This window comes from Patella vulgata, chromosome 3, assembly GCF_932274485.2.
Source record: "Patella vulgata chromosome 3, xgPatVulg1.2, whole genome shotgun sequence".
Classification (NCBI taxonomy): Eukaryota; Metazoa; Mollusca; class Gastropoda; family Patellidae; genus Patella; species Patella vulgata.
Window position 1 is genome coordinate 5,047,725 of NC_065881.2, and position 21,119 is coordinate 5,068,843.

At 39.0% G+C, this 21,119-nt stretch overlaps 1 protein-coding gene across 1 annotated transcript; it reads right to left on the reverse strand.

Moving 5' to 3' along the window:
- Positions 1 to 822: 822 nt before the first annotated feature.
- LOC126814818 (peroxidase-like protein 3) lies at positions 823 to 15,918 on the reverse strand. The gene is made up of 12 exons (XM_050540198.2): positions 15,900 to 15,918; positions 14,399 to 14,550; positions 12,503 to 12,712; positions 11,034 to 11,109; positions 10,515 to 10,621; positions 8,550 to 8,657; positions 8,013 to 8,102; positions 5,427 to 5,587; positions 4,461 to 4,963; positions 2,979 to 3,148; positions 1,850 to 1,943; positions 823 to 1,056 (listed from the first exon to the last, which is right to left on the reverse strand). The coding sequence occupies exons 3-12, from the start codon at positions 12,648 to 12,650 to the stop codon at positions 993 to 995; spliced, it is 1,521 nt and encodes a 506-aa protein (XP_050396155.1). The 5' UTR covers positions 12,651 to 12,712; positions 14,399 to 14,550; positions 15,900 to 15,918; the 3' UTR covers positions 823 to 992.
- Positions 15,919 to 21,119: the final 5,201 nt, after the last annotated feature.

Sequence of the window (21,119 nt, forward strand, 5' to 3'; positions counted from 1 at the left end):
ACACTTAAACATGCAATTTCCCCCTACATGTCAACCTAACCAACCCCTTAACTCTCGTATCCTTCCACCTCAAAATCATGAATATTCACCAAAACCTGGCAGAAAATCTATATGCAAACGATTTTCGTCAATTCTACACCAAAAAGTCAACCAAGATCGCCATGCAAAAGGGGGAACAAGAGAAAGGGGAAGAAGGACTAAAAATAACTTTGGACCTTGTTTCGTGGGTGACGATCCAGGAATATTTGGTGAGCTGTGTCCATTTGTTTCTCACTAATGACCGAGCCGCGGTGGCTCACTGAGTAAGACGTTGGATCGCAAACTTGAAGGTCTCGTGCTCAATCTCCGTGTTGGCTGAGAAAATACATCGGTGTGTCCCCCCCCCCCCCGCTAGTCAGTGGTGTTGGACGGTGAACCTGGCAACGTATAGTCGTTTGGACGGGATGGGATGGAATACCTAGGCCCTCTGAACACATTGGCGTGGATGTAAAACAAACCCTAACGTTTGGCATTCGAAATTAGAGTAGGCCTAAGCCGTTGTGCAGCTGTCCTGGCAAAATGGCATGGGCCCGCCTCCATTAGCCCAGTATTTGCAGAACAGCAGGGCGTTAAACCCCATTTCATTTCATAACCATTGTACGGAGAGGTTTGATGATGCCCGAAAGACTCATGTACAAGGCGTAACATTGAGAGAGGAAGACTCAGTGTTAATAAAGACGGGCATATGCCATGCCACGGGCTATAAGGGAACAATATTGTAGTTTGCAGGAGGTTCCTATCATGCAACCAGACTTTAAAGATGAGAAAAGTAAACGAAACGAATTGTAATAAAAAAATTTATTGGATGAGACGATCATTATATTAATGTAAATGGAAGCCAGTTAAGTATGTTGAATATGACGTCATTAGTGGTGTTGTTATGGACGTTTGCGTCGTTAGCAACGTTGTTGTCATGGAGAAGAGCGTCGTTAGCAATGTTTTTTTTATATCATTTAATGTTCATACCAGGGACTAAGGTCCAACCCTGTCAGTTTCTTACATCTGACTTTCTTGTCCCTGTAAAATATAAAAATATAATAAATTTAAATCTTGTTAAATTATATCCATGTTTTTATAAAACAAGCAGTTTTGCAACAGATTGAAGAGAACATGCTATAGTATAAAAAGCAATTTTTCGTAGGCCTAGAAGCAGGGGCCATAATCCACGATGTGACAGTTCGACATGCATCTATGCAATCTGTTTCACAGAGAATTACGAGTCTAGTAATATCTCTGTCAAAGATGACTGCCTCAACACGTGCCGTCACAGCACGCGGCGTCAATCATTGGCTGAATTGCGCGTGCATTTTTTACATAAGACGTTACTGCTTCGGAGAGAATGCTGCCTTTTAGTCATTTTAATACCCATTTACACTAAATAGGACGTAATTTTTACCTACAAATACGTCAAACGCCTTTATCTATTTTTCCAAAACATAATTTTTTTTTTAGAATTTAATTTGTCGCAGGAAAAAAGTTAATATTTCTGGCTCATTAAGACGCATCGATGTCATCCTTATCAGTGATTGTTGCGGCCTAGCGAGATTTCACTGCTGATCAGTGTGGCATCAATGTCGAAAGGAACCGACAATGATGTGATCCTATGCAGCACGTGAATTTTAAACCTGTATAGATTTAAAAGATGGCTTTTGCATTTGCCGCTGTGAAACCGATTGCACTAGGCCACCCCATCCCCTGCCAGGAGGTATGATGTGACGTCACATATGCTGCACGTGAAATTAAAGACCAGTCATCTTGTATAGATGTAAAAGAAGGCACGCACCCCCTCCACCTAACTTTGAATACTTACTTGTGCAGGAAAGGATTTTTTTGTATTTTATTCAAGTTAAAAACTTGACACAGGATCTGAGACAAGGAAGTTTTCTTAATGGCGTTAAGTTGATCTGGAAAGTAAAAAGATGAAACAATATTTTTCGTTAAAGATTCTTTAAACCAATTGAAGATGGATTACGTAAGACTTAAATCTTTATTTTGAAGCAAATTATTTTTGCTTTTAAATCTTATATTATTTAGGCACCTATTTACGTGTCTCTATATCAACTCCCCAGAAAATTGGATGGCCGAAATTTAAATGGATTTAAACAACCGCGATAATAAAAAACCCAAAGAAATTGACGATAAATTGAACAATCGATGTTTTTTTTGAAACAGTCATTTCTGCATTCAGAATAAAGTTATTTCAATGAAATTTTCAATATATTCACTTTTCAATATCCATTTTTGAACTAATAGCAAGAACGAACAGGCTCACAAAACATTCTCAGTATAAGTTAAGAATTTACTCAAAATTGTAACTGAAAAATATAGCCCTTTATAAAACTTTTGTTTTTTAATGTATCTAATACATCAACAAGAAATTGTGTTTCTGGATCATAGATATTTCTCATAAACAATGATAGAAAGTTGGAGTATTTTCTTAACAAAATTCGGAGAATGCATTGTCAACTCGGGGCCTATTCTTTATCTAAATCGTACATAATACATCGTTAATATCGATACAGTCATGTTTTTCGGCATATGTTTATTTTGACCTCTCTAAGAATCCAGGATGTCATTTGGAAATGAAATGGGTTATAACCTTTCTGCTACGTCTGGACAAATGAAGACGGGCATACGTCATACATTGTGCTACGAGGAGGAATTTTGCCTAGACAGTGGCGCTGCGGCCCACTCTTCGATCAAATTCCTACTGCCAATGGTTATGTTGCCTGCACACAATGGTACCTCGTTTTTTCGTCCCATCCGAAAGACTTTGCGCTGTTCCTTCCCAATGGGAACCACGCCAGACAATTTCGCTGAACTTTCTCGGCCAACACCAAGATTGAAAACGAAACCTCCAGGTGAGCGAGGCAGCGTTAACTCACTGAGTCACCGCGGCTCCCAAGGCAGGTGGCATAGAGGGGAGAACATTTACTCACTTTCCGAGAATCCTCGTTTCTGGTCTGTTGTTTCATACCAGAAACTGTCTCCACATTTCAAATCGCTGAATTGTCTGCCCAAGATACAATTGAAGAGCGGACCAAGAACTGACCCCTTTTCATTTTCTTCGGCCATACCGCCGGCGAATACATCAATATCATCAACACTTCTACAAAAAAAATGTTCTTTTCATTAAAGGCTATTGGTGGATACTCTATATTTCAAGCTCGGGGACTATAAGAAACAGGGGAGACGCGGTGGCTCAGTGAGTAAGACGCTGTCTCGCTTACCGGAGATTACGGCGTTGGCCGAAAAAGTTCATAGGAATTTTTCGGCGCGTTCCAGTGGTTCAGGACGGAGGGCCTGGCAAGGGAGGTGTTTAGTAGTTCGGATCATACGCAAAACCGAGGCAAATTGGCATGAAATTCGGATTAAAAGTAGGTCATTCAGGACTAATGAAATGGGGTTTAAGGGGCATTATGGGAAATTAGATAAAGAGCTCGCGGTTCTCGCTGTAAAAGTTAAAAACTAGATAATGTAAGGGGAATTTGCTGACAATATCAGTCAAATTGATCCACTCAGAACCGCGATTTTATTTTTTGAATTTTAGGCCTAGTCTACGATAAAAAAAACATATTCTCGATTAAAAATACATTAGTTAAGAGTTTAATAAAGAGTTGGCCATTCTTGCTATACAAAATCAAAAGTAGATGATTAAAAAAAGAAAATATTGAAAATTTCAGTCAAATTACTTTATTCTGAACGGAGTTGTCACTGTTGGAAGTTTGGACTAGAAATAGGCATCAACTGTGTTTGCACCGTTTACGAGAATTGCGGAACATTCTCAATGACAATGGTACGCTCGCTTGGCAGGCCTTTCGTATCCAGTTTTCCTTGGTGACGTCAGCGACTAACGGTAAACGTTAGCTTAGTCTGCCATTTATTGATTAATTTTAAATGGACGACTGTTTTAAATGCAAGCTGTATCCAAGCCATCCGAGGGCCTACAGAGTTTATTTTGAGCTTTTCATGTAAATAAAGGTCTAATTAATAATTTCTATAACATCTGAAGTCTAAATAAAGACTTACAATATGTATGTTTAACCATGTTTTGATTAAATCATCAATGAACGTTGAGCAGCAAATCGAATTCAAATCCAGTCAATATCGCAGGCTAGCGATGACATCGACAGTTTATTATGGTCTGGATAAGTTAATAAATGTCTAATTAATAATTTAGATACCATTTCAGGCCTAAAGAAAGACTTGTAATAGGCAGATTTATCTCTTGCATAATGTAAGTTTAAGGAAATGGACTCGAGTAGGTCTCTTTATATCGCTTGTCCGTCTCCAACCGATGCGAGACGCGCCTCTTATTTTGCTCCTGGCTCTTACAAGTTTCTCAGGAAACACTTGTTTGCGATTTCACCCAAAGTGGAAGCGAACTTTAAGCCCCAAGGGGAAGAAGTTGTACAACTTACTTGTATATGTTTCTAAGAGGTTTTCGGGTTGTTTTCTCGAATTGTTCACTGTTGAAGTTTTTGGCTTCAGGTAAACTGCAGAATTTTCTAAAGGTGTTATAAGATGGTAGACCGTGATCTCGACCTCGCTGGATATTAAAGGCAGCTAAATCAAACGATCCCATGGCAGTTTCAAATAGGTGATCTGTGAGTTGGTCGGACAGGAAACGGTCTCTGAGCTGAGCTGGGTCGGATAGAATATTTTCAACAACTGACTTCAAGCTGGTGAAGATAAACTCTGGATTATTGAAGAGTTTTCGAGATGGAACTACATTATTGTCTATAACCAGAGCATCAGGAATTAGAGAGTGACCAAATCTAAACGCTGCCGTGGCAAAAACGCCTGCGATACTTGGATTAACGTTAATGTTGTATTGGTAGTTGTTGTTGCCCTCCTTTAGTTTGTACAAATTCAGGGTGGCATCGGATAAAACTTCAGGTAAAAATTCCGTGTAGGTGATTCTCTGTTTAAAACAATATATGATGAATGAATATACGAGGGAGAGAGAGAGAGAGAGAGATTCTTTACACTTTACAATTAACACGCTTACGCTGTGGAAGGAAACCCTGAGGTACCACACGAAATTTGCACGTCACTTCAATCAATGACATACTTCTCGTCGTTCTACCTCCAGTAATGAAATGAAATGAAATGGGGTTTAACGTCCTACTGTTCTGCTCCGAACTGGGCTAATGAAGACGGGCATATGCCATACATTATGCTATGAGGATAATTTTGCTCGGTCAGCGGCTCTACGGCCTACTCTATTATCGAATTCCAACTGTCAAGGGATCTTTAACGTGCGCTGTCGCTTGCCAGGCCCTCGGTCCTGCATCACAGACAAAGAGGAACCACACCTGAATATTTCGGTGAAATTGCATGTTAAACCTTTCAATATTCTAAAATACTAAAATAACTCTCCTCACCTGTAAAAGGGCACTGATGATTTTTCTGGTTTCCTGGAACAATCGGTCCCCATCCCACCCTCTATTGTGTTGTTTTAAATCATCAACAATATAATTATGGTATCGGACGAAGGCTGTGTGTAAAGCTGTCAATCCGGGAAACACGTGAACCCTTTCGTCACCTAGAAAATAGAAAATGGTTATATTTATAAAAAAAACCCCAAAGTGTGCATGTATGTGTGCTCAAGGTATCAAATTAGCTAGCATAACCCTGTGAATGTTTTGGGCTATAATGTTTGAAAGCCATGATCATTTATTAGTTTAACACAGCCAAACATCAATGTTGGAACGTTTCACTTCAATTAACGGTTAACAGGAGCTAATTATATTTATTATGCCAATTAAAGATACGTTATGTAAGATTAAAATAGAGAGCTAGTCATTCTGGCTATAATAGTTCAAAAATAGATAATAAAAAATGAATAATTTGGAGATTTCATTCAAATTACTCTATTGCGAGCGACGATATTAGCCTTTGAAGGTTTGACAAGACGTGTGCAATAATTTGAACCACAGTACTGGTTGTTCGAAGCTAAATCTCGTTATTCCATGTTAATCAAAATATGACTGAACTATTCTAATCTATTAAATATCGGAGAAATCCGATGCCACCGAGAGTTGATTATGGCCTGGATAAGTTAATTAATGTCTAATTAATAATTTAGATAACATTTCAGGCCTAAAGAAAGACCTGCAATAGACAGATTTAGCTCTTGCATAATGTATGTTTAAGTTTAATAATGGTAACGGATGATGTAAGCTAGCGGGAAAGCTTGCAAGAAACAAGATGGGGAGTATGCCGGGTATCGAACTAGTAATTTATGTAACATTTGAGGCAAAAAAAACCCCAAAAAACAAACAAACAAAACAAAAACCCAACAGCAATCAATTGCATTTTTCAGAAATAAATTAAAATCAGATATCCTGAACATATATATTATTTAAAAACAGCAAGCCAACAGCGATGCTGATGTCCCCCGCCGAAATCCCCCCCCCCCCCCAAAAAAAAAAAAAAAAAAATAGATGATACATATTAATTAATCGCACATTTATTTTTTCAAAAGTATCAAGCAATTAAACTGATTATCAACTATACACTAAGTTTCATCACTGTCGATCAGATATAGAATCAAGGTTATCTTGTCCCAAAGCATCGACCAATGAAATTGATAAACTCGAAATGTTAATCATCGGACTCAGTCAAGACATTCACCTAATGAACATCTACATCAAGTTTAAATATTCTCTTTAAGTTGTTATGTTCCAAAGTCTTGACCAATCAAATTACTTATCTCTCCTTAGCCTTAGCAGAAAATTCTCATCATCGAACTTAGTCAAGGTAATGATATAATGAATCCCACTTAATTATAACCAAAGTTATCATGCCCCAAAACATCAACCAATCAGATTGCTTATCTCTGCTTATCGTAAGCAGACAATGTTTATCATCGAACTAGATCACGGCATTCACCTAATAGACACCTACGCCAAGTTCGAAAATTCTACCTCAATTAGAATGAGAGTTATTGTGTTCCAAAGTCTTGACCAATCAAATTGCTTATCGCTCTGCTTACCATGAGCAGAAAATGCTCATTATCGAACTGTGTCAAGGTATAGATGTAATAAAACTATACACCACATTTCATCACTCTCACGTAATTAGAACTAACGATATCGTGCCCAAAAGCATCAACCAATCAAATTGCTTATCTCTGCTTACCCTATGCAGAGAAATCTCATCTTCGAACACCATCAAGGCATTGAACTCATAAACACCTACACTAAGTTTGAACATTCTACCTCAATTAGAAGGAGAGTTATTGTGTTCCAAAGTCTAGGCCAATCAAATTGCTTATCGCTCTGATTACCCTGAGCAGAATATGATTAGTCAAGGTAATGGTGTAATGAAACTATACACAAAGTTTCATCACTCTCACTTAATTAGAACTAAAGTTATCGTGTCCCAAAGCATGTGACGGACAGACAAACAGACATACCCATTTTAATAGTCCCGTGCTTTCTTCGAAAGGCGGGGGACAATTAGAATTCAGTTTATTGATATTTGGTGTACAAGCTGCTTAACTTAATGTTTATTTCGTTTTGATTTTTCTGGCGTGGTCCCCTCTTGTCAAGCGTGATGTAGGACAGAGGGCCTGGCAATTGACAACGTATAGTCGTTCGGAGGGGACGTCAAATCGAGGCCCCGTGTACATATTAGCGTGCACGTAAAAGAACCCCTGAAATAGGAGTTAAAAAACGTTGTGCCGCTTGAAAGTTGGAATTCGATATAAGATTAGGCCGTAGTGCCGTTGTCCGTGCAAAATGACCCTCATAACACATTGTATGGTGTATGCCTGTCTTCATTAACACAATAGGACTTTAAACAAGCGTACAATCGGGGGGACAGCACCACGCATCAGGAAGTACACAAGGCAAACCTACATACAAGACACAATACAATATACAGACGGCACTAACAGCACAGTACACGTACATATATCAGACCAGGTTAATGGATCTGGGGATGATGTTGGGAAGGTGACTTACCAGCATCGAAACAGAATGGTGCCTTCTTTTTGATACAGTCTCCATTTCTACCTTTTGGTAATAAATCACCTTTGGATGTCTTCATACGACCTGAAAAAACAAACCGAAATAAATAGAGTTATTTATCTTTTAATTCGTGGGGTTATTTTTGTCAATTGGTCGACCGTCTAACACCTAACACGTCATCTCTACCTGTTGCTAATAAATCACCATTTGATGTCTTCATACGGCCTTGGAAATATAAACCGTAACAAATATAGCGTTATTTGTGGGGTTACGTGGTCGAATGGGCCCGATCCCAGTTTCTATTTTTACAGACGGGTTTGACAAGATAAATCCGAGCGTGTGTGGTGGTGGGGGTGAGTACAGGTACTGACAAGCAACGGACGTCTTGTCGTTCGGACAAAACCCATCTACTCACTGGCGTGTAAATTTAACATGAAATTTGGAAGTCTAAAACACTATGCGTTTTCAGCAGCCCCGTCCGTGGAGACCACAAACGTTGGATATTTAACCCTAATTCAGTCCATTTCTTACCGTTAGGTCTTCGTAGACGATCTTGTGTTTCCTGGTCACTACCATAAACATTGGAAGCATCCACATAAGATGTCAACAAATTCTGTTGTTCTCGTGGATTCCGACGATCTGAAGTAAGAAACAAAACTCAATATCATCCAAAGACTTCGACATTGCAAACAAGAATTATCTTCTCAATTTAAATCAACATTGATGTTGTGATCTTACCCGGAAAAGATGGGCTTCTGATATCCAATATTTAAGACAAAATAAACATTGGTTTCAGCGCCATTTGTAACAAGGCACTCGAAAAACGCGGCTAGACATATTGCACAAGTCATGTCAAACGGTGACGCCATATTGTTATCTGGAGAGCTTGCGCAATAAATACTATCGGTGTAGATTGAAATAACCAGACGCTAGAGATTGCCATTCGATACAGACTTCTGACGTATTTCGCCGAACATAGAATAAAAACAGAAACGATTAAATGTAAATCAGTTTATATATATTCGTATTACATTATTAGATGGATTGCGACCCATTTGTGCCAATTTCGAGATCCCAAATATTAGCGATTTAGCTCCTTTAAATTAAAAGGGTTTAGCTAGACATGATCTAAATAGTGTTTAAACAATTAATAACTGGGATCTATTGGACATGCATATCATATGTTTAAAAAAATAATTATAGACAAAGAGAAAAATGGGTTTAACATGCAACTGACACAAACTAGGCCGTTTTGAAACTAACATATGTTTCAATTTCATTTCATTAATTCGCCTGCGCTTAGAAGTTGTTAGCTGTGGGGTGGGGTGGGGGGTGGGGGGCAACCAGAGGCTGGATAGGCGACACTACTCATTGTTAAAATAGAGAATACTACCGCTAAAAGTTGTTTTAATATGAGAAATAACGTTAATATGGAATATGTTCAGCCCTGCGAAATTTTAAGTCATAATATTACAAAGGAAAAACAGAATTGACATTTATGCATATCTGCAGCCTCGTTTTGATTTTTTCCGTGAATGACGTCAGGGACGACAGACGTTGTGAATTTCCCTATAGAAGGCTATTGCATGCCGTCATTTTGACTAACCGGAAGCATAAACGTGGTCTATTGCGTTACTTGGGGAGGTAATAATAGCACCAACAATAAATCAGAAGCACGTGTCATTTTTGTTTTTGTTTTGCCAGCGAGACAACACGCAGAAAGGTTTGGACACAACGATGTCAACGAGGCGATGTCAAAACACGCTTATCTTTCTTGTCAATAAGACAGGGTAGGCTTACGCTGTTTTTAGTGCCTATTTATCATTCTTCGTCTCTAGAAATCGTAAAATGTCCCCAACCATAATCTTCACCGTTGTTGTCCGCATTTCTGATTGGCGTACTGATAGGGAAGAACATTCGGGTCGAAATCAATGTCTGACAAGATGTCATTTTCTGCCGATGCCATATTGAAATATACATCGACTGCTACACGAGAGTCGTCTTTTACGTCATGTCACGTGATTTAGCTTCAGCTCATAAATTGTCGGTCGTTTCCGTAATTGCGGAAATCCGAAAGTGTTTTAATGTTATTTGTTACTAAAACTTAAAAAAAAACCAAAAAAACAATCTGAAATGCGTTACACAATGAACTAAGTAAATGATAAAATTAAACTTTTACTATAGCATTCTCTTTTAAGTACAAAAGGGCAGACTTTGTGATCCAACACCCACGGTTTAAGCCATTCGGACATCCGACATCCTTTAAATTACTTCCCGAATCTAGGAAAATGAAATGAAATGAAATGGGGTTTAAAGTCCAACTGTTCTGCCTCGACTGGGCAAATAAAGACGGCCAAGTAGAAACCACGCCCTACGATCCCGATAAACTTTCTCGGCCAACGCAGGGATCGAACACGGTACGTCCTGGTTATTATGATAACGCCTTACTCGATGAGCCTCCGCGACTCGAAAAGTCCTAATTTATTATATACTTACTTAATCTGGCGTTAATTGCGCGAGATCGGATAAAGTCTAAACATTTAGACTTAAAAAAACGATCAGCAGGCTTTTGAACAATAGGTATTGGAAAGCATCTTTTATTTCTGAAAAATATAATAATAATAAGTTTGGGTAGAGCTAGAGTTTAGGTAGGAAGTCAACCCTCTAGTGTTGAGGTACAGGGTAAATACTTTAGAGTTAGAGTAGAGGGTAAATGATCTAGAGTTCGAGTAGAGGGTAAATACCCTAGAGTTGGGGTAGGGGGTAACTACTCTAGATTTCGGGTAGAGGGTAAATACTCTAGACTTTGGGTAGATGGTAAATGTTCAAGAGAGAGAGAGAGAGAGAGAGAGAGAGAGGGAGGGGGTAACGTGCGCTTGTTCAATCTTATTTCAATAATTCGTTTGTTCGTAGGCTTCTTTTAGCAGTGGTGGAGTGTGCGGAGAAAATCCACGAGGTTCAACAGGCAGTGGGAAAGAGTCAACCAGTTTACAAATACATCAATAGATGTTTTACTTTTTAAAGGAGTGTGGGTGAAGTTTTCCCTTTTTAGCTCTTCTATGATCACAGCACGGTGAAACATTGTCTTCAGCTGAAAGAAAAATAGAAAGAGATTTTAACCGTTTCTAGGATGACTACACTACACAGGGGTCGGGGGAGAGAGGGGGTGAGGGGTTTACCGTCCACTCGACACAAACTCAGAGTTATCATAGGCGTCTTTAGGAGTGGGAGGAAAAGAGAGAGTCCGCAAGGTTGGATAGGCTTCCCTACTCCTTGTCACGTACAAGTGGCGAATCGAAACCACGCTACTTGACTAAATGGCCTATCTTATGATACAACGCACACGCTTCAACCACCAAGGACGAGACAAGATACATAGACGTATCATACATACGATTCATACGATGTTGTCAACATCTGACGAAACGTTTCATTGCCCATGCGTAATCGGGAAATTTTTTTGTTTATGTGGTTGATTATCAAGTGAATTTATCCAAGATTATTGAGAGTTACGCCCCCTCCCGGAATAAGTCCCATAATTCATGCATTTTTATACGCAAACATGAATCATGACGACGAATTTAAATTAATTAAAAAGCAATAATATGACCCCTGAAGAGACAAATTATACAATAAATAATTTAAGAGAATTGGATATTGAATTGGCAATGCAATTGGATTTTCTGAAATGTAGATTTTTAATTTAATTTGATAGGCGTCAACATCTTGTTTTAGGGTTAGTAACCTCCCTTAGACTTTGTTCATGATAATGTATAGGACTGGATAATCTAGCCAATGAACTATTATTCCCAGATATTGACAACCCATCCAGACTAATATTTGTAGAATATTTCCTTGAATAGGAAAAACTAAAGATCTCACAGAGTTATAGTTAAAAACTACATAACAAAAAACGGATTATCTTGAAATTTTTTGTTAAAGGAGCTAAATTGCTAATATTTGGGATCCAGTAATTGACACAAATGGTTCGCAACGCCTATAATAAAGTAATATGAATGAATATAAACCGATTTACATTCATTCGTTTCCGTTGTTACCCTATAATTTCAAATCAACTATGTTCGGCGAAATAGCCAGATGTCTCAATCGAATGGTAATCTCTAGCGTCTGTTTATTCCAATCTCTAAAATGTTTATTTTTTCTTAAATATTGGATATCAGAGGCCCATCTTTTCCCGGTAAGACGACTGTGACTAGCTTAAATTGCTTCATTCTAATCGATGTTAGGGCTGTTTGGAGAATGCCGAAGTCTCGCATGTCATTGCTACCGTTGTTACGACAGTAACCAAAGTCTCGATTATCCATTTTTTAATTTAATCACTAACCGCCCATCGTGTTTAAATCTGTTGAAATCTAAAACATCCAAGACTTGATTATGATCTCGGAATGTTAATAAATGTCTAATTAATAACTTAAGGCCTAACGAAAGACCTACAGTGATTCGCTTGGTGTCTTTGTACTTACGTTGTTGAATGGCTGCTGCAGTTAAATCATGGTCCAGAAATTGTCCCCATTGCATGAGCATCACTGAATGTTGAGCTTTGACTGGATTTGGCGGGTGAACATTGATACTGACTGTTCTAGCACTAGGTAATTGACATTGTTGATACATTCGACGATACCAAGGCAATTTACAAATAAAAGTACTGGAAAAAATCCTTGGGGCGCCAACACCTGGGAAAAAAAGAACAAAAGGCATGTAAGGAAATGGTTTTGGCAAAATTTCTAGGAGCCCCGATCTCTGAAAAAGGATGTGATTACAATAAGAAGAAACAAAATGGAATGGGGTTTACCGTCCGGCTCCAATCTTGACGGGTATACGGAGGGAAGTGAGATAAAGGTAAAGTTGTAAATTGACTAGCCACAAGATAATGGGAAGTAATTGCTGGACTTGGCCATTTCAAATTGTTTGTTACCTCCCTTGACTTAGTAAATTTATTTCAAATTAGAAATGTTACGTTAGCTAATGGAATATATGATCGCCATCTAATGGCATGCTGTGAGAGGACAGAGGTGCTTTTCATGAGGCACAAAATGCTAGGAGCTATGGTTGATTATGTTGGGCATCTACGTACAATCAATGCGTTTGCCCCCAGATTCACCAAACCTACAAAATAATTCATGTTATCAATTTATTATATGTGTATGTTGGAGAACGCTAGGTTGGAGACAGTCCTGCACATTTTAGCACATATGACGTCATATGTGGATTGTTGGTTAGGTTTAAGTTGTGTACAGATATTGCCCTTCGTGGACAGATTACATCCACTCATGCTGTATTCTCTGTTTAATTTCCCTTGACTAATCTGCGCGCGCGGAATTAACACTGTCCAGGGTATTAAATGGATTACCGCGATGATAACCCGCCTAATTCAACTCGTTATTCACCATGGATCACTGCGCTGGTATTTTTCGTTCGTTAGTGGGAACTGAATCTGAGGATTTATACCCCCTTAACAAGAATTCAGAAACACGTAAGATACATTGCAGTTTAATAATAAAAAAAAATGTATTTATTTCAACAATACAAAAATAACACTGAAGTTCACGGTAATTACAGCAAATATTTTTTGGCATCCAGTCACGTGACCAGTTGGTGTATATAAATATCGAAGTTTATGTGATACCGCGGACTCAAATTTAATTTTTATTCTCAGCAAACAGGCTAATTATGCAGTGATTTTGAATTTTAAATGAAAAAATATTACAGTACAAAGTCGACCCAGTACTTTCATCTTTAAAAACATCAAGGAGTAATCAGCGCAAAGTTGACAGTCTGCGCACCAGTTCCAATCGGCGGTGACAGAGTGGTATGTGCGCAACACGGTAGCGCAGATTGCAGTCTGCCCGAGAAATGAAGAATGCGCTCAACATGTACATATGTTTTTAAATGAAATGAAATGGGGTTTAACGTCCTATTGTTATGCTCCCACTGGGATAATAAGTACAGGTATATATATATACTCCATACATTTGTTCTAGGATGGCAATTTGATCCGGACAGCGGTTGTCGACTTTCAAGGCTTCTCTTACATGTATGTCAAAGAGTACATCAGACTTCGGTTTCTTCTTCTGCACCACTGCAAGGACATTAGTGCGCATGTAAATGATCTCTTTGGCAGCTGAAATTCGATATAACAGTAGACCGTAGTGTCGCCGCCGTGACAAATCCCTCAAATCAGACCTGCAAAAAGTCCCCCCCCCACTCCCGTGAAAAAATTGTTGGCCATAGATATACATTGTCCGTCAATTTTACAGCACCCCTGATAGTTAGTTGCCTCAAAATGCCCGTCTTCATTAGCTCAGTCGAAGCAGAACAGTAGGACATTAAACCCCATTTCATTTAATTTCATTTATTACCGTCAGCATACTCTGCATTCACATAACGTTTAAATCGTTCCAATGATTGTCCCCATGAGGGTCGATGGATGTTGTTACAGGAGCCATCAGCTGTGCGGAATAAAGGAACAGAGGTCGGACAAGACGGCGTATGTACAGCTGGTCGAAACGATCTAAAAATAAATATGACATTTATTGAGAGTGAGAGAGAGGGGGGGGGGCTATACCACCAAGTACAGTGTTGGAGAGAGAGAGAGAGAGAGAGAGAGAGAGAGAGAGCGAGCGGGGGGAGTATAGCACCAAGTTCAGTGTTGGAGAGAGAGAGAGAGAGAGAGACAGACAGACAGAGAGAGAGAGACAGGCAGAGAAAGAGAGAGAGTATAACACCAAGTATATAGTTTTTATAGTTCACAATTTCGTCTGCACAGTAGTAGGATCTGGAAAGTTGTTATATAACCAACGTTCTGGTTGATGTGAGGGATTAGACAATGACAAGATTTGTTATGGCGCATTTTTGGATTGAGGTAAACCACTAGAAACATCAACGCTGGTTGATTAATCAATGTCTGACGCCATAGGTCAAAAGCCACTCGTATCACCCCCTGTCACGACATTCCACTACAACCAGTCAGATCTCGACACAAACTAGGTCATTTCAGGACTAACATATGGTTTAATTTTATTAAAATAATTCGCTTGCGCGTAGGGTCTTTAGCAGTTGGGGGGGTGGGTGCCGGAGGAACCAGAGAAAACCCACAGGTTGAACAGGCGACCCCACTCCTTGCCACGTACAACCGGGGAATCGAAACCACGCAAGTTGACTCAACGACAGACCTTATGATATAACGCGCACGCACCAACCATTAGGCCATCCAAAACCCCGCTCTCGAAGAGATAACGTTTCCAGCCCCACCCTAAAGTCATCAGATGTGGTTGCAAAGCAGATTGCGCTACAAGGAGCTGTTCGTGCAGAAAAGTTGGATTTGAATGTAGCCAGACAGGTAGACCGACAGACAGACGGAAAAGTCGGAAATGAATGTACCATATTCTGTGAATGTTCTGGTGATTGTTTGAGCTGACAGATAGTGGTGAAGATGATTAGTTTAAAGTGAAAGATAATGGTGAAGATGATTAGTTTAAAGTGAAAGATAGTGGAGAAGATCTTTAGAGACAATTAATTATTATGAACGTATTGATAGAAATGAAAATATTTTGAATATTGATTTTGAATATTGATTTGTAGCCCACATTTTGGTTTGATTGAATGTGTAGCAGACTCCGGCGAACCGGACAATTTTCCCGAAAAAACGGCCCACTCGGCAAAAGCGTCGGTCGGTCAATTTGCCTATCTGGACTATAATTTATTAAGTTCTGGAGTTATGTCGCCCCCCCCCCCCCCCACTGTTGTTCGTCCATGGCAATACACAGAAAAGCTGACCGTAAAATCTATCTACAAGAGAGAGAGGGAGAGAGAGAGAGAGGAGGAAGAGAGAGAGAAAGAGAGAGGGGGAGTTTAACTTACGTTGATTCCGGTTCTATACGTACTGGTGAAAGTTCTCGAAGAGTATAATTATCGTTCATACCAGACATCTACGAGAGAGAGAGAGAGAGAGAGAGAGAGAGACGGGGGGGGGGGGTAACTTACGTTGATTCCGTTTCTTTTCGTACTGGTGACACTTCTCGAAGAGTATAATTATCGTTCATACCAGACAATTGAGCTAAGCACATAGTCAAAGACATAATATGGGTACCATCATCTATATCTATTTTGTTACCAGCCCTGGAAGATACTTTTAACAAAAAACTCATTTCAGTTTTATTTGTAACAGGACACCACTTTCATCAATTTCATATCATCTTAAGCGGTTGTTTTATCCGGATTTGTCAATGGGGAGGGGGGCTGGCATGAGCAGCATCTAGTCTTCGAGTCCCGCGTACACATCAGCGTGCACGTAAAAGAACCCTTAACATTTGTACTTCGAAAGAAGATTTGATTGTAGTTCCGCTGTCCGAGCAAAATTTCCTTCATAGCACATTGCAATGGTGTATGCCCATTTTCATTAACCCGTCTCGCACCACTGACAACGTGGAACCACGTCGGAAAACCCAGATGTGCTTTCTCCGGCAACACCGGGATCGAACACAGGACCCCCAGGTTAGCGAGCCAATGTCTGCCCTGCATCATTGACAAGGGGGAATCACGTCGGAAAATTCAGACGAACTTTCTGGGCCAACACCGGAATGAAACACGGCACACCCTGGTTAGCGAGCCAACATCTTACTCACTGAGTCTAAATAACAATCTTGAAGAACGTAGAGATATTTAGAAATCCGTATTTCTTCTAATTTTCGTATAAAAAGAAACTAATAATTATAAATTTACCAATGAATGGAGACAATTGTCCTTGTGCTCGGAATATCAAACAAACTAGTCCGAAAAATACCCCGCCTCGCCACATGATGTAATCTAAAAGATAGGGAAATAAGTAAAAACAAAAAAAAAATAATTGTTAATTGAAAGAAGGGAACAAACAACAGCGTTTCCACATCTTTTACCAGTTCACGGGTAGACACCATGGCTCGACTATTCAATATGTCGTTAAATTACACAACTTAAAGTTTAAGTTTTCTGTAAACACTGTTTTGACATATTTTACGGGGTTAAACTAAAACATCATACCAACATATTGGGATATGTACAGGTTTTATACAGATAGAATCTTAACTAATCCTAATAATTGTTGTACATAAATAGGAGGTAGGGCCTACTATGTAATTTTTTTTTGGGTCCACCCTCCCGGCCCCTACCCATGTGTGACGCCCATGGCCATCATCATTTGCTGAAAGTTAGTTACTATCGTCCATTCATCAAGTGCACAAATTAGTCCAATTAAATAGAATAATGTTGACGTAAAACCGTGCCCATACGAAACACTTACCCAAATTAGCAAATGTAACGCCCTAATAGCTGACGCGTAGGTATAGACAAGGGGAACATCATGCCCACAGCCTCCTCGGCTTAGAGACAAGGGTAAGATATCATTTGTAGTTCCTGGTGAGACATACCCCTAGCCACCCCAGCTTACAGGCAAGGCGGGGACATCATACAGGGTTCTCAGGACGTACTCCTGGCCTCTGGTTCGAGGCTGGGATACAGACCATATAGCCGTTAGGTCTGCATCAGTTCTAGCCTTGTTAAACACAGACTGTATATATTATAATAACTCCTAATGTAAAATCATAGATGTTGTAGTTTCCTGTTTTTGATATATATAAACATAGTTATAAACCAACAACGTGTTCCAGGGTCAATTGATATTGAGAGTGTATACACAACGTGAAAGTCATATACCCCGACACAGGATAGTGTCGCAAAACATCCCATGGCAGTCGGAATTCGATATAAGAGTAGGCCATATAGCGTATGTCCGTCTTCAAGTCGGGGCAAAACAGTAGGACGTTAAACCCCATTTCGTTTCATGGCATATAACCATTTGGTTAACTTTAACCATAAAATTCCACTCACTTGCAACCAATTCAAGATGGCTGACACTGTTTTAAGAATGTTAAGTCCAGTTAATAAAGAAAGCCATTTTTAGTTTAGATGAATGTCATCCAATGAGAGAGTGTAATTAATTAATTTTATTTTTAGAAATTTTAAATTATGGATATTAATAATACATTGAATAAATTGAATCGAGATCAACCCTGGTTTGATAAGGAATTAAAGATATTGAAGTACCCGAAGAATAATCTCTTTAAATAATTTCTTGTCACAAGATACAAACATACGTGTCATTGTAAGCAGGAACTCTTTAATGAAAATCTCAAGGTTAAAGTGGTCAATTTATCTTAAGAAAAAGATCCATGTAAATTCTGGACTCAAATTAAGATTTTTTTGCAATCTCATTCAGACGTGCACCCTTCTATTAGTGATGATGATTGGTTTAATTATTTTAAAGAACTTTTAAATCCATTTTAGAGGATTTGGACTTTGATTTTAGTGATCATGTATACACGATAGTAAACAATCATAATACTGATTGTAACTTATGTACTATGGATATGTAAAATGGAATTTAAGTTACACAACAAGCTGTAAAAGCACTTAATGTAATAAAGAAATGTCTGACTAAATACATGTATGGGATTAAAAATTGTAAAGCAGGGTTTAAATTGTTTGATTCCATGATAACACCTATTCTATATTATGGATCAGAACTATGGGGGCTTGAAGTAAGAACACAGATTGAGTCTGTACAAAATAAATTTTGCAAATGGTTGTTATATACCGGAGAACAGACTACAACTTATAGGATTAGAGGTGAATGTGGCAGATATGATTTGTATTAGAGGTGAATGTGGTAGATATGATTTGTATTAGAGGTGAATGTGGCAGATATGATTTGTATTAGAGGTGAATGTGGTAGATATGATTTGTATTAGAGGTGAATGTGGTAGATATGATTTGTATTAGAGGTGAATGTGGTAGATATGATTTGTATTAGAGGTGAATGTGGCAGATATGATTTGTATTAGAGGTGAATGTGGTAGATATGATTTGTATTAGAGGTGAATGTGGCAGATATGATTTGTATTAGAGGTGAATGTGGCAGATATGATTTGTATTAGAGGTGAATGTGGCAGATATGATTTGTATTAGAGGTGAATGTGGCAGATATGATTTGTATTAGAGGTGAATGTGGCAGATATGATTTGTATTAGAGGTGAATGTGGCAGATATGATTTGTATTAGAGGTGAATGTGGCAGATATGATTTGTATTAGAGGTGAATGTGGTAGATATGATTTGTATTAGAGGTGAATGTGGCAGATATGATTTGTATATAAACTACATGTGTAGGCCTATCAAATATTGTCTTAAACTGTAACTCATGGATGATAATAGATTACCGAAATTATGCTATAAAATGTTGTTTAAACAATACTTCTGTTAGGAATGTTTTATATAAGTATGGTTTTGGGGATGTCTGGATTGCTCAAGGGGTAGGCAGTATATCACATTTCATGTTTGTCTTCAAACAGCGTCTCCAATTAAACATCAACCAATCGACTAAATGTACATTCTATTCCATCATAAAGTCAGATTTTGAATGTGAGAATTTCTTAAATATTAATCTACCCCAATCATTAAGATTTTATTTAGCACTTTTTAGATGTTCAAAGCCTAAAATTAGACCGTGTTTACCTCACTTCTCGATTTTTTAAATCTCTGTTACGGATCAGTCGTTTTTATAGCGAGTTATATAAGTATGCAGGTTATCTCGTCGAATTAATTAGAAATGAATTGAAATGATATGGGGTTCTACGTCCTACTACTGTTTGTTACGACTAGGCTAATGAAGATACGCCATACAGTGTGCGATGAGGGTATTTCTGCCTGGACAGCGGCCCTTCAGTCTACCCATATATCGAATTCGAACTGTCAAGGAATTGTTTGTGTACACGCCGTAGGAGAAAATAGTAAACACGCCCCGTCTCTTCCTGGAGACGCCCCGCCCCTCCTGGAGACGCCACACCCCATTCCTGGACAAGCCCGTCCCTTCCTGGACATGCGCCTGTTATAGCACACTGTGTGACGTAGCTATACATTGCCATTTATTTCAAAAGAAAGTGATGAGTTTGCACTAGGATTGTGAGACGCAGAGACATAGTGTCATAAGGATGTAACAAAGTAAAAAAATACATAATTACTGTCAATAAATCATTATCTTTCTGTATAATTTGTAATTTGTCAAATATAATAGGCGAATAATAGATTGTCGCCATGGTAATTAGTTTAGCTAATCCCATAAATCAAGGAAGTTACTCCACGGACCAATCAAATACAACATACTATACTGCGCAGTTTTGTATTCACCCAACCCGAAATCGACACTGCACATGGCCAATCTGGCTTGCGGTGTTGGTTTTGATCCCTGCTGTAAGCGTGTATGCGGCTTGGAGAACCTCGTGTTTATTCCGGGTACTCCGGTTTCTTAGCACAGGAAAGTCCCACGCGAGTGGCTAAGATAATAAAAATGAAAAAAAGACAACTTGTATCACCTTCGGTGGAAGCGGACGTTGAATACCAAGAACAACAAAAACAGATAAGAATATGGTGTCACCGTTTGACATGACTTTAGGTTATGTCTAGCTTTGTTCTTCGAGTCCCTTGTTACAAATGGCGCTGAAACGCCTTATGGTATACTAGGTCATTTGACTCAAACTAGATCATTTCGGAACTAACATATGGTTCATTTCTATTTCAATAATTCTCTAACCCTTAGAAACAGTTCTTATTTATTACTTGGGAGGGGTGGGGTGGGGCATGGTCTGTTATTGAGTCAAGCAGCCTGGTTTCCAATCCCTGCTTGCACGAGGCCAGTAATAGGGTTGTCTGTCCAACCTCGTGGGTTTTCTCCGGGACCCCCACTTTCCGCCCACTGCTAAAGCGAATTGTTGAAATAAAATTGAACCATATGATGTAGTTTGCGCCGAGTGGAAGTTAAGCCCCATTTCTCTGTCTACGTGCACACCAATTTGTGCACGGGACCTTGGTGTTTCGTAACATCCGCGCGACAAGGGGGGGGGGGCTCGTCATACAATCCCGATGAACCCTCCCGGCCACCACAAGCATCGAATCCGCAACATGCCAACGAAAGTAAGATGATAGAAAAGAACTTATGTCGGGTGGCACAGGTGAAATAATTTCAAATAATATATCATGATGGGCAACATAA